The 17,230-nt window shown below is 34.3% G+C and overlaps 1 protein-coding gene across 3 annotated transcripts in view; it reads left to right on the top strand.

Moving 5' to 3' along the window:
- Nucleotides 1-13,837, top strand: part of COL21A1 (collagen type XXI alpha 1 chain) — a 188,441-nt gene extending 174,604 nt beyond the window's left edge. For all 3 annotated transcript variants that reach the window (XM_054685901.2, XM_054685900.2, XM_016955689.4), the window contains 9 exons: nucleotides 1,252-1,323; nucleotides 3,040-3,075; nucleotides 5,759-5,803; nucleotides 8,740-8,772; nucleotides 9,384-9,530; nucleotides 9,626-9,680; nucleotides 10,204-10,404; nucleotides 11,182-11,259; nucleotides 12,583-13,837. In XM_054685901.2, the coding sequence (XP_054541876.1) occupies nucleotides 1,252-1,323; nucleotides 3,040-3,075; nucleotides 5,759-5,803; nucleotides 8,740-8,772; nucleotides 9,384-9,530; nucleotides 9,626-9,680; nucleotides 10,204-10,404; nucleotides 11,182-11,259; nucleotides 12,583-12,770 (855 nt within the window). In that variant the 3' untranslated portion in view covers nucleotides 12,771-13,837. The remainder of the gene's footprint in view (nucleotides 1-1,251; nucleotides 1,324-3,039; nucleotides 3,076-5,758; nucleotides 5,804-8,739; nucleotides 8,773-9,383; nucleotides 9,531-9,625; nucleotides 9,681-10,203; nucleotides 10,405-11,181; nucleotides 11,260-12,582) is intronic.
- The last annotated feature ends 3,393 nt before the right edge of the window (nucleotides 13,838-17,230 follow it).

Genomic DNA, 17,230 nt, shown 5'->3' with positions numbered 1-17,230 from the left:
ACTCACAATGGCCTTTACCAGTTTCCTCCAAACCACATGGGTTGATGTTTATTTCAACGGGATTTTTAATACACTTCCAACCTTCAAAAATCTAGAGAATGATTTGATGGCTAGGAAGTAAGTACAGTAAGCAAAGAGAATAAAGCCTCCTTTTCTTTTAAAAAAGAGAGTGATCTTTAGTTGATGTTACAGAGTTTTGGACTAAAGGTAAAACACAAAATGAAACAGAACCATGAAGCATGTTCAGGATTATGTTGCATCTCTTACAAATATATCCTAAATATGTCAATGCATTATTAATACGTGCTTGCAAATAATTTATTTAAGACTTTAAAACAAAATCTTTATTTCAGAAAGGACAATTCCTATAGGATGATGGAGAGTGGAGAACTGGAATTAAGATAACTCATGTAATACACCCTGTACTGAAAAATAGCTCAAGAATTTATTTCTAACAAAATAATATTCCACATATGTAAATAAATACATATAAATAATTAAATTTAACTACCAGGATGTTCATTCCAATATTTTTTATAAAAACAAAAATTGTGAAAACTGTAATGTTTAACAATAAGAATTTTATTAAATAAAATATAGTTGATAAATATGGATACTCTTCCATAATTAAAAATTACGTTATGAAAAATATGATAACATAAGAACTATATATTAATATATTTAGAGATTAAAAGATATAAAATTATGCATGTATATGAGCACATTTTATTAACTATATATGTGTGTTTATGAATTAGAGTTAGAGAAAAAATACATAACAAAATAAAAATATTGGGTTATAAGATTTTTAATAATTTTTATTATTTCTATTATTTTGTAACAAGAAAATAAGCTTTTTTTAAAGTAGCAATTTGAGAAAAAGCAGTTTCAAGGAGAATAAGTGTTAGTAAATAGGTAAACAAAGAAGAGATACTTGTGTTTATTATTTTTACAACTTTATTATTTCGTTTATTATTGAAATTATAAAGTATTATAAAGATAACAAATATTTACAGAATTTTAAAATATGAAATGCTGTGAGAATTTTTCAACTGGAAAAGATAGAGAAAAATACAAGAAATTTTACTGGGATTCTAGTAAACATTTTATTCTTTACTATTTCTGTAGTAGTAACTGTCAATACAATTTTTTAACCATTCATTCTAAAATTGAGATATGTAGAGATAAAAACAGTGGTGCTTTTCATAAGCAGTAGATCTGTGACCTTTGTGGAATTTCTGTGTTACATAGGGAGAGCCAGGAGCAATGGGTTCCCCAGGAGAACCAGGATACATGGGTTTACCCGGGATTCAAGGAAAAAAGGTATGCATTGGTTAGGAGATACAGTTCGCTTTTAACCAGTTACTTGCAAACAAGTTTTTCTTTTGTGAAATTCTTAAAGTAGGACTTGTTATTAATATATTTTTAATGATAAAGTACCCTATATATTCGATGTATGTATAATATGTTCAGCCCCATGCTAATAGCTGTGGCATCTTTTATATACCCACATGGGTATTGTCTCCTAGATGAAGACCTTAGAAAAGACATGCAGATCAGAAAATATGAATGTACAATTAAGTAATATCCTGTAAATTCAGGTTTTTTTCACAATCCAGGTGAGCTAAGAATTTTTTTGAGGAAAATTATCCAATGTCAGGCATTCCTATCAAAATGCGAATACCCCTCTTGCCAAAACCGGATAAAATTCTGGAAGGATAAAACTTATGTCCAAAATGTTTGACCATGAAGTTCCTATCTATGAAACAATTATGTTACATAGAAGTTTATTTAAAATTAATTTAAGGAGTTTAAAAATACAAGTCAAATATACTAATTTAAAATATTTTGGCAAGGAAAGACAGTAAAACTAGGTTCTCTCTCTCTCATTTTGGTCAAGTAAGGGAAACTTGACTTGTATGTATATAAATAATATATGCTTTTATTTGTTTGGAGGTTTTTAGCAACAATTGATGCCTGTGTGCCTGAGAAGTCCATGCTACTGCAAATACAAACATTTCAGGTTAAAAGTAAATCTATCGGTTTTTATTCTGGAAAAGACACAAACTCTTATGTCTCCATCTTCATGTCCCTTGCTATTTATTTTTCAACATCTTATTTTCTATCCCTCATGTGTTGTCTACATGGTGCCTAGATCATACACAGTATGATCCTTGGGCTTTTTGTTCTGATGATCAGTAGGCAGCACTAGCTGAGACAGAAGTGTCCCCACATAACAGCCATCAAGTGTTAGACTCTTAGTAAATGTTAAGTAAATCTACTACCAATATATGTTTGGGATGAAGAGAATTTTCTTGTTCAGAACTTGTTGCCATTTAAAAGAAAATCTGTATTTTTTTGTTGAAATGCAAAACTGTACTCTATGTTTAGATAGTATGGTGAAGTATTAATAGAAAGGAAATTCGGAAACCGTGTCCAAGTTTAGTTTTGGGCAGGTGCTTAACTGGCTGTTTCATTATCTATAAAAACAAGGGCATTGTATAAGTTGGTTTCTAATTTCCCTTCTAGCTGATAATCTATAAAACTTATTTTTATGGAATATAATTTTTCTTCCAAAAGCTCACTTTTGAAATATATGTTTTCTAAAATAGCACTTAAACGTTATGCTTTACTTTATCATTGTTTCCTATAAACTTGTGGCTACTAATAGCTTAATGGAAGATTTTCAGTTTGATTTCATAAAACAACATTTGTCAAAATAAGTCCTCTCTTGTTAGTTTGTCTAACCTAAAACTGTGAACCATGTAGAAGTTTTCTCCTTTCTGGGAAATTAAAGATTGTGGTGAAATTTCTTTCAAATGTAGGAGCATACAAAAGTGTTCTTTTACAATATCATTTTGACATAATGTGGTTCTGCTTCCTTCCCAAATATTGTGTTAGGAGTCAACTTCTGTGTATACAGGCACTTGTGGAGTTTGCACGAGATGTTGTTTTTCTTCAGCAGAGAAAAATATATGTTTATTTGAAACTGTACAGAATATGCTAGATTATGATACAGATCAAACTGCCTTTTTGTAGGGGGACAAAGGAAATCAAGGTGAAAAAGGTATTCAGGTATGTTGTTTGCTTTTTTTTAGTAGGCTGAGCAATAAAATCAATCAGAGCTTTTAAAAAATTCTTATTTTACTTTTAAATTCCTTTCTGTTTCAACATTAATATAAAGTTGTTAAATCCTATTGTCTCCTTTTTCTATTGAGCTTTTCAGACAAGACCAAATTTGACTTTAAAATTCCTCACCACTTTGCTGTTGCAGAAAACTTAGGAACAAAATGATTCAACAAAATAAAGACATAGATTTTATTGTATACTTCTAATATGTATTTATATACATATATACATATATATATACCACACACACACACACACACATATATACACACACACACACACACACACACACAGTGTGTTTCCAAAAATGATTTGAAATTGTTTTATGGCAAAAGTTTGATAAAAAACCTTTAACCCTAAATATAAAACATATTCAAATCAATATGTGAAAGGAAAATTAAACCAGAAAATTATAACAGGCTAGGGAAATCTAGGGTGATTTAGAAAGACATTTAGTTTTGGGTGTCTTAGCAGCAAAGGCAAAGAGGAGACCTATTTTACTACTTCAGGAGACAAGGATAGTTTCACCTCAATTAAAGTGTCTATGGAATGGGTTTTTTCATTCACTGAAGACTGACTTTCGAATAAGATGCCACTAGCTGAGTCAATGAAATAGTTATCTGGGATAAATTATATCTGATGGTCTTTCAACCTTTTAAGTTTTAGAAATATAAAACTTTTCCAACCATAAATTACCAATCAAGTGTTCAGACAGTATTTTAATGATGTTTTTAAGTTTGTAAGTCTCAGTGATAGTGTCTGAGCTTTGCTATGCAGAATAAGCTGAAAATATAAAGAAAAATACTCTGGACATTTTCACAAATGTAGAATTCTGAATGCTCTAGAATTTCTGGAATCGTAACAGAAAATTTCAAATTGAAATAGTCAAAGGCAAAATTTGCTATATCCACAATTATAACAGTTCCTATTAATGAACTTATTCTTCATAACATACATAAGATGTTTTAGAGTGGTATGACAAAATTCAGTTGTTTTTTAGACAATTTTTATTGAAGATCTTCAAGTACTATGATATAGGATTCCTTTAAGTTAAGATTGAAGTTGGGAGTGAGGTAAATGTTAAGTAAATGTCTGTGAGCTCTAGACCCATATATTCTAATTTCCTTCTTGATACTGCATTTAGGTGACTCATGGGAACCTCAGGTTCAATATGTCCAAAACTGAACTTGTCATCTTTCCCCATAAACCGCTTCATACTCACAGATTTCCTGTCATGATAATCAATGCTAAATATCTCTTGAACTTGACACCTTCTACCTCTCCTGACTGTACTAGTTATTTCTTGTCAGGAGTCCTGGGCTACTGCAATATCTTCCTAACTGGTCTCCTTGAGTCCAGTCTACTTCCTTCTTCCACACTTTTACTTGCATAAAATAGCTAAGCTATATATCTGCTTAGCAGTCCTTTAATCGTGCCCCACACATGTTAAGATAAAGCCTGTGCCATCAAATGCCTTCTGGGTTGACTGAATCTTTTTTAGTGTTATCTCTTGCCACTCCACCCATTCTTATCCAATCCTGCTCTGCTGCTATAGCCAAAAGAAACTACCTGCCTTTCACCTGTGTCTTCTCTCCCTGATACACCCTCCTATCCTTTCTCCAATTGGCTACCTCTTACTCATCCCTCAAGGCTGCACAAAGGATGAGTCACATTCCCTACCCTTTCTGTCAGATGCCCCTTCCTAAGTTCCAATAATATCCAACCCAGATGTTTAATTATACATTGTAGACTTATCAGCAGTATTTTCATCCTTCTAGATTTAATTGCTTATCTCTCTTACCACACAGTGAGTGACTGGAAGGCCACAATGATATCTTTGTTTCAGTGTCCCTAAGTGCCAGCAAATGGGTGCTGCTCAAAAAATGTTAGCAATTCACTTAATTAAATTGATGAATTCATTACTAGGCAAGGGTGATGTAAAATTGTAGTCACTAGATCTTTCATCGATTACCTTATCTAGGTGTATGTCTTCCTAGAAACTGCTAATTATTTTGCGCAATAAATATAAGGATGAAGTAGTGCTTCAGAGTCTAGCATAATGTCCCATGAATGGTAGATACCCAAAAATACTTATTGAATATAGATAAATGTGTTTATACCTTTATTAATTTTTCTGTTCTCTTATTTATGCTGCTTTAAAGCTCTTCATTTAAATGGCTTTTTTTTTACTAAAATGTGACAGTATATTTTAATTTTTAAAAATAAAATTTTAAAGAGATCTTCTTGTCCTCACATGTCCATAGTCAACAATGAACATAATTGCCACTGAAATTAATAAAATGTCCATATACATTGACTTTTTAAACTATTTTCCCACTATTAATATGGACTTAGAAGAACATCCTCATTGTCTAGAATTATTTACATGTTTCACCCAAATCAGTAATTTGTTCCTTATCTCTGTCCATTTTAACTATAAGATTAGGATGACTTTTCTTCTTCTTTTTCGCTGAGTAACTGATTTTCCCATCTCTCACATAATTTATATATTTGTATCGCTGCTTTTGTTACATTTCTTCTGGAACTCAAGGTAATACATAGTTTGTATTGCATATGTGATTGCATCGTAAGTGTGCAAACTAATCAATAATGTTTTTTTATTTTAAAGGGTCAAAAGGGAGAAAATGGAAGACAGGGAATTCCAGGGCAACAGGTATTTTTTGGTTTTCTTCTGATAAAAAATGAAATAACAAGTCACATAACTGGACAATGCTGAGAGAGGATTACTTGCAAATAAAAATGGGTGGGGAGAAGGATAATATAGTATGCATTCTAAGCATATAAGGTTGAACATGTAGGTAGTGTGGCGATAATGAGTTTCTTTCATTATTTGTTTTGTGTTTTCACTTTCCCATACTGATAACATTGGTGGCTCTGAATTTTGTTTTTTAATGCGTCCAAGCAAATGACTGCAGGTAGAAAATTCCACCCATTTCTTGGGGGTAGTTATTGGCCAGAGACAGCCAGTCACACAATGGCAGCTTGTTCATCCCTGCTGGTTTGTCTTGCTTTTCTTCTTGAAAATCAGTTGGGGCCACATGTGGTGGAGAAATGTACTTGTTTCCCTTTAGTTTGTTCAGAGAGACAATTTACTGCTCTGGAGATATATTAAAATGCTATCCTGAGAGACAGTGTTGTAGAACAGACACACAGTAAGATGGCTTTGCTTCTTTCTTGACTAAACTGTTCTCATTAGGTGATGTTTCAGTGAGATTGCCATGTGACTGTAAGTTCAGTCAGAGCCAAAGTGGACGGACGAAGGCATAAAGGAGATTGGTACTTAGGTAGCATGTTTGCTGCTGTGTTGCTTGTAGCTGCAGAATGCTGGACATGGTTCCAACTTGATCATGTCTGAAAGGGCAAGCTGGATATGTGAGTCCTCCCATGGGGTGGACCTCTTTCTCTGAGGGTGAGTGGGAGAAAGATTCTGCAATTACACCAACTCTGGAGAGAGTGGGATAAAACTGGGTAGTGATGTCTCCAAGGACATCACTATGTCTTGGAGATGTCTCTGTGTTCCTTACTTGGAGGAGTCTGAGAGACCATTGGGAAGAGTGTAAGCATAGGGCCCCAAGGTTATCTGCAATGTGAGATGGAAGGGGAGTGCCAGATGTTAAGAAGAATTGAGAATTTAGAAGCTAACAATAAAAGTAAAGCTAAAAATAAAAACAATAAAAGTAACCAAGAGGAGGAATGATTGGAATTGCCTGAGTACAATTATGTTCAATAAAATGTCTTTCAGTTTTCATGATCCTCCACTTGACTCAGACCCACTTGATTACACAAACAACTCCATCCCTATTCCCCAACCTGGCAACACAGATCAACTCTCTGAGTTTCCTTAAGTCAATCACAAAACATCTATAAACTGCTATTCCCATAGGACCTTCTTCCCTTCATTTAACCTCCACAGCCCAGACCTTTTATCAAAAAATGTTACTTACAATAACTCTCAGAAAAGAAGGATATTTCCTTTAGAATTTGAACTCACAGCTTAGCTAGCTCACTGGCTTTTGGATCACACTTTCTCTAAGTTTCCACTAACTTTTTCACTTCTCAAAGAAAAGAGTGTGTGTGCTCTCCTAAGGCAGGATTTGGGTTCCCTAGAAAGCTTCTGCCCTAGATTGGTTGGAAGCTACATTTCTCACCACCAGGAGCTTAGCCTACATGGAATACCCAGGGCCAGAGCAGCTGTTGCTTTTCAGCAGCTGAATAGTCATCCCAAACTCTTCATGTAAACACAGTCTTAGTTACCTGTCACTCTACCAAGCACAGCACATGTGTATTTTTTGGCCCTCGTTTTGTGAATGGAGTCAAAGTGAATATTTCTCTCAGAGAATCATCTTAATGCGTTCTCAGATGACAGCTGTTTTTAGTTTTAGCTCTAATTCAATTCCCATATTGAGAACTTAACTGTTTTGTCTCTCTTATGTTGGTCCTAGTTGTTGGATTATATCTTGTAAGGATCACTCCCGCATTTCTTCAGAAACAAAATTCAAGTATGACCATACAAAGTTTGTTTTACTTACTAAAAGATTCATATATAAAAACTAAATATTTGGTGTTTTATGATGATTTTTATTTAATTCTTTTCTTTGTCTAATTTGGATAGCCATGTTTGAGGAGCCTGAAAATTAATCAACAGATATACCCCAACTCAGACTTCATTGTGTGCAACATTATACATTAAATTTCATATTAAATTGCAGAACACTGCTTTTTTATTTTAAAGTTGAATAATGAAAACCTACCTGTTATTAAAGTTTTATCTTTTTTCCTGAGTGAATATTAGGAGATTTTTGAGCCCAGGTGTACAATGAATTTCAAAAATGGAAAATGTTAATACCTTTCCTGAGAGTTTTTTTCCTCTATAATACACCACTGAAATAAATATGGAAAAGAGGAGTGGGAAAGACTTTAATGGAGCCATCCAGATGTAGCTAGTAATTATAGTTGAATGAGCTTCATGCATGGGCTCCCCAGTGTTTATATCACTGTGAAAAAATACCATCTTTTAGATGACATTGCTTCTCTGGTCTCTTAATTACTGGCAGTGAATGGTTTAAGCACAGGACAGCTGGGGGTTTTCTCTCTTACTAGTCACTTTTAATGATATCTTTGCTTTAACCCAACCTTTGTCAATAGCACCCAATCAAAATTTAATTTTAAGAACATAAACTTGGGAAAATAGACTAGTCATCTTAATCACTGAATACAACAAAAAATATACCTAATATTTAATCTGATTTGAGTTTTTATTATTATTAAAATAGTACTATATTTTAAATTCAGTAGAATCCCATTCTTACCCACATGATTCAACCTGCAGCATTTGAAAATATTCATATCTAAGAAGGAAACAGTTAAGCAAATTAAAATTTTTATATTATTCAGTTAACATATTTCCTAGTCATTAGCCTTCTCTAAAAGGCAAAAAGGGTCTCTTTTATATGTAATTCTGTCACTAATGCTATCAATATTTTCCAAATTGAAATTTTAAATTTGATTAAGTATGTGGTAAAAGGTGGATGCCACATTACAGTACTATAGCTTGCACATTTATTATATTTTTTCTATTAATTTTCAAAGGGAATTCAAGGCCATCATGGCACAAAAGGAGAGGTATGTTTCTTCATATATTATGCTCTCTTGCTCTCTTTCTTTGGTCCTTTTTGCTTGGGTTTCAATACTATATAAATCTAGCTTTTGAGTAAAAACCAGAAAACGAAATATTTTTCATCTTCTTCAGTAGAAGTTCCCAATTAGTTGTTTTCAGAATATGTACATTTATACTGAATTTGATATGAAATGTGAATTGTCAATATTATTGGTTTTTCTTCCAGACTTGGAGCTGAATTTTTTCTCCATATTTTTGAATAAAGAATATTGTGCATTTCTGTATCTGTCGGACCCACTAAAATGCAAGCTCCTTGTGAATAGGACTGTGTTATGCCCATTGTTTTATCTCTGGCAGTATGCATATTACCTATACAATATACTCAATCAGTTGTGGATACTTGTAGGTCTGGCTGGTTGGATGGATGGATAAATGACAGTTTAATATGATATGAAATTTCCCTTCTGGTCAATGACAATATTTCCGGCTATTCCTTACATACCTTACATATTTACATATGTATACATGCATATTCACATCCTTAACGAGCTTCATGATGCAATTATACCTCCTGAAATATTTAAATAGAACTTGTAAAGATTTCTTTTGCTTTTAGAGAGGTGAAAAGGGAGAACCTGGTGTCCGAGGTGCCATTGGATCAAAAGGAGAATCTGGGGTGGATGGCTTGATGGGGCCCGCAGGTCCTAAGGGGCAACCTGGGGATCCAGGTCCTCAGGGACCCCCAGGTTTGGATGGGAAGCCTGTATGTATTCTGCTTCTTTCACAGTTATTACATTTTCATTGATTTTTGCTCATGTTCTTTATGTGCATGTTATAACCCCTAATACTTTGATGCAGGGAAGAGAGTTTTCAGAACAATTTATTCGACAAGTTTGCACAGATGTAATAAGAGGTAGGTATCAAATATAGCATTTTAATAACTTTTCTCAAATTACAAAAGTAATACAAATTCTTAGGACATATTGTAGAGGATATAAGTGAGGTGAAGAAGAAAACAGATAACATTTATAAGCCTCATCTACTTTTCTTCAATGAGTATTTTTATAAAGATTTATCATGTATACTCTTTTATAATCTTTTTAATAAAGACATTTATTATTTTGCCATTATTTGAATTTTCTTTTGTAGCATATTTTTTGATAATTTAGTTCATAAATATGGATATAGTCCACCAATTTCTTTTGGGGGCACTTTCACTTTTTCTCCTATTTTAAGCAATTGCTCTAATAAAATTACCGCACAGAGCAATGAATATTTCCATAGTCAAATTCCTAGAAGTGAAATTATTGGCCAAGAAATATGCACATATTCAATGTTCATAGTTTTTTCTCTGTAAACTGAAAAAAAATTAAAAATATAATTAACACCAACTCACCATTTAAACATAAGGGATGGGGTTTCTTTGTTTTTGAAAGCCCAGCTACCAGTCTTACTTCAGAGTGGAAGAATTAGAAATTGTGATCATTGCCTGTCCCAACATGGCTCCCCGGGTATTCCTGGGCCACCTGGTCCGATAGGCCCAGAGGGTCCCAGAGGATTACCTGGTTTGCCAGGAAGAGATGGTGTTCCTGGATTAGTGGGTGTCCCTGGACGTCCAGGTGTCAGAGGATTAAAAGGTATGCAGTTAGTTTCAACAAGAAAATGAATTTTAAAAAGTCTTTTTTAAAAAATTCATACCCTATATCCATTTAATAGTCAAGAGTTAACTTTTTTCATGATAAAAAAATCTGTAAATGCTCGTCTTTAAATAATTTGCCAACTGAATTAAAGAGAAATTATTTTCTTAATGCAATATTCTCAAATAGAGAAGTCAAATTTATGAATACATAAACTTACAAATTAGAAAATGTTGCCAATGTACTGAGAAATTTTGCTTGAGTCTAGAAAAGTTTTTAAATAGAAAATCACAGATGCCATTTCCTTTATTTTGACTTTGGTAACTTTCTGCACTGTTACCTTATTCATTTTTTTTTCTATTATAGGAAAAAATAAGTTTTGTGATAAAACTTCCTAATAGCCCAGAATTTCTCCTTGCCTTTGAATGTTTATGTGAAATGTTGATTGATAATTCTTTCCTTTTTGTTTAATAGTATATAAGCAATTTAGATGTTTCATAAAGTAATTTTAAAAAACTATGATTAACACAAAGGGCTAATAATTCCAAACCATTTTCTTTTCTAAATATTTGATTCCCATTAAGTCTTGGATCTAAACCACTGATCATTTTAGAAATTATTGCTTCAAAACTTGTTTTCCATTAGTAAGAAAAAATAGATGGCAAGCTGGTTTTTAAAAGACATTTTTCTTTCATGTGTATATTAACAGCTTTGAATGAAACAATCTAGAAGGCAGTGATTTTAAGTAAACTTACTCAGATGTTTGACACCCTGCAGGCCTACCAGGAAGAAATGGGGAAAAAGGGAGCCAAGGGTTTGGGCATCCTGGAGAACAAGGTCCTCCTGGTCCCCCAGGTGAGAATTGCTACCTGCTCATAAGTGTTACTGCTCATTTTGCTTTAAGAAAAGTCACCATAGATCTATGTGAAATAAATTGAAACTGAGACATCTGTTTTCTTTTCTGAGTGATTCACATTTAACACACTGAAGTCTAACTTCTGGAATATTTTTTCATATATTATCCTCAATTTATGAATCCTTCAATATTATCTCTTGCTTATCATTTAGATAGTTTAATATCTATTCCTTGGAAGAGTTCTAGAATCATTTTAGTCACCCTTGCTTATCTGGTGTATAACACTGTTTAGTCTTTATGACTCTCAGGGAAGCAGAGAAATGCTGAAGCGGTTAAGTAATCTCTGCTAGCTGTGCAATTTAACTCTGCCATGTCTCAGTTTCCTCATTGGTAAAATGGTGATGATAATGTTATCTCCATCATGACGTTATTGGGAGATTAAATACTTTCTATATGTAGTGCTTTCAGAACAGTGCAGGGCAATCACAGTTATGTTTTCAATAAATGTATGCTATGATTAGATGTTATTAATAGGCTTTGGAGTTGATCAAATGACTTAATACTATTTATGTAAAATACTTTGAACAACACTTACAATTGCAGTTAAGTGCTAAATAGATGTTTATCAGTAGTAGTAGCAGGGAGTAGAGGAGTAAGAAGTGGCCCAAACCACTGTGCTCCTTCCCAAAATCTGAATATTTTTTGTTATTTTGAATCAACTTTAAAAGGCCAGTATCGTAAGCTAGCTTTTGTTTCCTTGAGCATGCTAATTGAACTAATCAGGCTATGTTTGACAAATTAGGGCTTTAATACCTATGAGTATTGATGATATTGATGACTATAATACTAAAGTAATAAGAATAATGCATTTAGATATGGAAACTAAAAATATGTATAATAGAAACAGTTTTTTGTTGCATATGTGGCACAGAAATGACTCAGCTTTGGCTTACGTAGGTATCACCTGTTAATTTATAATAATATTGGTAACAGATAGGCTGAAAGGAAGAAATAAGACTGGACAATATACAAAATGGAATATTATAATGTTAGCTAAATGTTTTAATCAGTAGTAGCATGGTTACTATGTTAATATGCTTAGCCTAGTTTTCAAAAATTACTGATAACTTTAACTTTTGGATGGTTCTTTTCAAAGCAGAAGACATGTAGAATTATCAAGAAAATGCCTCTGCTATATAATTAGTGCAAATATATAAAATATTCAAGGTTTTTTTTTTCAGTTTAAGTTTCTTGCAGAATTGGCTATTTCATTATAAAAAACTAAAGTCCTCTGTTTACGTCTTGCCAATGTCCCATCTTAGGTCCAGAGGGCCCTCCTGGAATAAGCAAAGAAGGTCCTCCAGGAGACCCAGGTCTCCCTGGCAAAGATGGAGATCATGGAAAACCCGGAATCCAAGGGCAACCAGGCCCCCCAGGCATCTGCGACCCATCACTATGTTTTAGTGTAATTGCCAGAAGAGATCCGTTCAGAAAAGGACCAAACTATTAGTGTCTGATGCCTCATTCAGCAGCCTAGGCATGGTGCTTTTTCTGTGGTCTTTTGCATCTCAGGAAGATAACCAAGAGTAATCCCTTGAAAAGAAACTTAAGTACCTCGGTGTTTTTATTTTTTTTTTCTTATGGAAAAAAATATAAAAGATCACATATACTGATTTTAAAGGCTCCTCAGTCATTTGGAGCCCTTGGATTAGCAGCATTAATTAAATCTCAAGGGTTTCTTGTAAAGTCCATTTATGTTAATCAAAGTTGAATATAAAAATCCACCATTGCCTGTTAGCCAGTCAATTTTAGTCACTGTGAAATATTTCACATTCAGCCTCCATGCAGTAGAGATTTGAGTTTAATTTCATGTCCATGTGACTTTCATGTTTCATATCTCATAGCTCATGCTACTACATAAGCCAAAACATGTATCTCATCATTGGAAGTAAGATCAGGGCTGATATTCACCTGGGATAGACAGTATTGGTGAACTACTCATTTACTACAGTGTCTCAGCCTTGATAAGGGGCAGTGGATTGCCTGTTGTTCGGTGTTGTGAATAGCACCTCTGAATACGATTAGTGTGTTTCCTAATTCATTTCAAACTCTAAAATTAGATTAATGGTTGTGCTAAGAAAGAGTATTAATTACTTTGGGAATGGTCAAAATTAACATTAAAAACATTTTAGACAAAAAGTTTCATTGTACATTCGAAGAAAATGTAAGTTCGGAAGTACTAAAAGACTATTTTATACTTGTTGACTAATCGGAATGTTTGTTGTATGCCTTCATTTTCCATTTCACTTATATGTGTATGTCCATATATGTTAATTTTCATTGTAGCAAAGCTAATGGAAATAAAGCTAATGCTCTAGTTGAAAGAAAAGGAAAACTCCTGAAATCCTAGAATGTCTTGTTATTTTTAGCTGACTGTAAAATATTATGAACAGTCTTTGTGTATTGTTCTTAATGCTTTTGTAAGAAACAGAATTTGAAATATTTCATCCTTGTCATGCTCAAAATTGTGTTACATGCTTGTTATTCAGAGTATAATAAAGTTTTGTACAGCCCTGATTACAATGTCTTTTTTTATACCTAATTTTAACTGATTGTTGAGTATGGTATGTATATTGCATGGTCATTTATTCAATGGATATAATTTATGAAATCATTCGCCCTATTCTTAAAAAATGTGTTCACCTGAAATAAGAAATTACAAATTGAATTGGTGTGCTACACACCTGAACAGTTGAAACACTTGCTTCCTAGCACAGTCATGGCTGTTGCCCAATGTTTAACTTTATTGTCGTGCAAATTCTACTATTTTGATGAGGACTTTGGAGGGGACTAAAATTTATGATGTTTAGTGGCTGAATGAGCATAAGACTTTTTCTGATGTTTTATCTCCAGTAAAGGCCCAGGTATCTTCTTAAGCCAACAAACCTATTACCCCTGCTTTAATTATGACATTTGCTTCTAAGAGCTGGTAAAGAATCAGAATAAAGCCATTTGGTATCATTGATTTATTCATCCAACAGTACTCACCACATGGATAGGTTCGGTGCCTGGGATACAATGGCAATATAGTTAGAATTTGGCCTGAGGGAACACATGTATAATGAGACACAGGTGAGTGTACAGGTGATTCCAATATATTAATTCTAAGAATGGAGAAAATGCAATTGAAATGTAAAAGATGATGTTATGGACTGAATTTATGCCCCCAATTCATATATGGAAGCCCTTACCCCCAGTGTGACTATATTTGAATATAGGGCTTTCAGGAGGTAACCAAGATAAATAAGGTCATAAGGGTGGAGTCCTAATCCCATAGAATTGGTGGCTTTATAAGAAGAGGAAGAGGTTGCTCTCCCCTACTATCCTCCCTCCCTTCATCTGCTTCATCTACCTCATGGCCTTCCAGCTCTCACACCCAGGGAAGACTATGTGAGTACATTGTGAAAGGTGACGCTCTGCAACCTGGAAAAGGGACCTCACCAGAACCCGACTATACTGGCACCCTAATTTCGAACTTCCAGCCTTCAGAACTGTGTGAACAAAAATTTCTGTTGCTTAAGCCAGCAAGTCAATGATATTTTGTTATGGCATTCCAAGCAGAGTAGTGCAGATTATAGTAGGCTAGGAGGTATTGGCATAACTAAGTCATGTAAAGATAATGAAAATGAGCAAAGGGTGGAGGGTTAGAAAAAGCATGAAGAATTCCAAGAACAACAAAATCTATGGAATGTAAACTATATTTACTTTCAGTATTTCTGCTTTAAAATTTGGTATCTCAAGATGAAATATTTCCATAATTTAGCATGGCATACATTGTGTCATAGTTTTGCCTTGGATAAATTTAACACTAACTCATAACACACTGATTTTCAAGAATGAATAGGTGAATAACCTTGCTCTGCAAGTACATTTTTGCAACATAACTATGTTACGTGCTCAGCACCATGTTACGTGAAAGGCCTTTTAGTGTGGTTGCTGAGAGCATGGCTTCTGTCCTGAGATTTCCTGCATCAAAATTCCTACGTTTTGTTTCTAGCTGCGAGGCTTCAGAAAATTTATTTACATCTTTGTGCTTAAATTCTTTCATCTGATAAGTTGGGGATATTAATAATACTTACTTCATAGTATTAAAAAGATTAAATGAGAGAAAACAAAAGAAATTCATCAGTGAAATAAAGTCATACAATTTACTAGAACTAGATAGAAAATATGGGGTTACCAAATCTTTTTTTTTTTTTTTTTTTTGAGACAGTTTCGCTCTTGTTGCCCAGGCTGGAGTGCAATAGCATGGTCTCGGCTCACTGCAACCTCTGCTTCCCAGGTTCAAGTGACTTTCCTGCCTCAGCCTCTGGAGTAGCTGGGATTACAGGGATGTGCCACCATGCCTGGCTGATTTTGTTTTTTTAGTAGAGACAGGTTTCTCCCTGTTGGTTAGGCTGGTCTTGAACTCCTGACCTCAGGTGATCCGCCCGCCTCGGTCTGCCAAAGTGCTGGCATTACAGATGTGAGCCATCAGCCATCATGCCCAGCCTTTTTTTTTTTTTTCTTTGAGATAGAATCTTGCTCTGTCACCCAGGCTGGAGTGCAGTGGCACAATCTCGGCTCACTGCAACCTCCGCTTCCCAGGTTTAAGTGATTCTCCTGCCTCAGGCTCCCGAGTAGCTGAGATTACAGACACCCAATGCCATGCCCAGCTGATTTTTGTATTTTTAGTAGAGACAGGGTTTCACCATGTTGGCCTCAAGTGTTGGTCTCAAACTCCTGGCCTCAAGTGATCTGCCTGCCCCAGCCTCCCAAAGTGTTGGGATTATAGGCGTAAGCTGCCACGCCAGGCCAAGGTTACCAAATCTTGAGAGTGAAAAAATTTTAAAAGTACTAAAATCATTTTATATGTGTGTAACTGATACTGAATAAAGCTGATCTGACTCATTGGCATTCATCCTGAATGTCAATTCAGAATGAAACTCTGAGTCTTAAGGGTAAAAATCATTCTCAGTAAAGGCTGTCTTTGCATAATTTCAACGATTTTCCTCTAAAATGTAAAGTAGGGTCAATTTAGAAAAAAAAAAAAACAAAAACCTTTAGGATTTATAGTCTTGTGGTACTATACTTTGTCTCTGGTACTTAGAACTTTGCTAGGTGCTTGATTTAATTTTTGTCATGAAGAGATTTTCAACTCGAATTGAGCTGGGAGAACTCAATTGAGAACTCGTCCTTATGTCCCCAGTAGAGGGCAGCAACACACACACACACACACACACACACACACACACACACACACACACACACACACACACACTATGATAATCTCTTCTTCATTATATTAATCTTGTAAATCTTATAAGTTATAACTATATATCTTTAGCCTGAACATTTTCTCATTTTTAAAAGTATGGCTAGATTTATTTTCTTACAACTTAATTATTCCAAAGAAGAAAAAAATTGTTCTCATAAGTTGAATACCTAAATCACAATTAAGCCGTTTATATTTTGATGTGTTGCCTATCTGCTTTACCTTTTCATAGTTCCATTTGTTAAAGTCCTCAGCTAGGAGGTTTGGTTAATTCTTCTGATTGATAACGTTATCGCCAAAGGCAAGGTTCAAAGCTCACTCCTGGTAGTCCTAAATTATAGATCTGACCTATTGGCTGTGCCTCACCTTGGGGAGGCAGAAACTTGCTCTTATCATTATCTACAGATTGCAATTAATAGTCAAAGGACATGTCACCATAATCCAGGCACAATAGGTTGTATGAAATAACACAAAAGGTTAGCACCTCTGTGCCTAAAGCACTGACAGCCTCATCTTTGAGGACTGGGAAACAGAATGGGGAACACAGAGGGATGCCTCAGATTCAGATTCACTTCTGTAGTTTTAAGGCGAAAGACCAGAAATCAACTCATAGTTTAAATTTAGCTGCAAAGATTTGTCTTTGGAATATCTTAACC

Source organism: Pan troglodytes, chromosome 5, assembly GCF_028858775.2.
Source record: "Pan troglodytes isolate AG18354 chromosome 5, NHGRI_mPanTro3-v2.0_pri, whole genome shotgun sequence".
NCBI classification, from domain to species: Eukaryota; Metazoa; Chordata; class Mammalia; order Primates; family Hominidae; genus Pan; species Pan troglodytes.
Note: the sequence above shows the minus strand (reverse complement) of the source record. Positions and strands in the feature narration are given on the sequence as shown.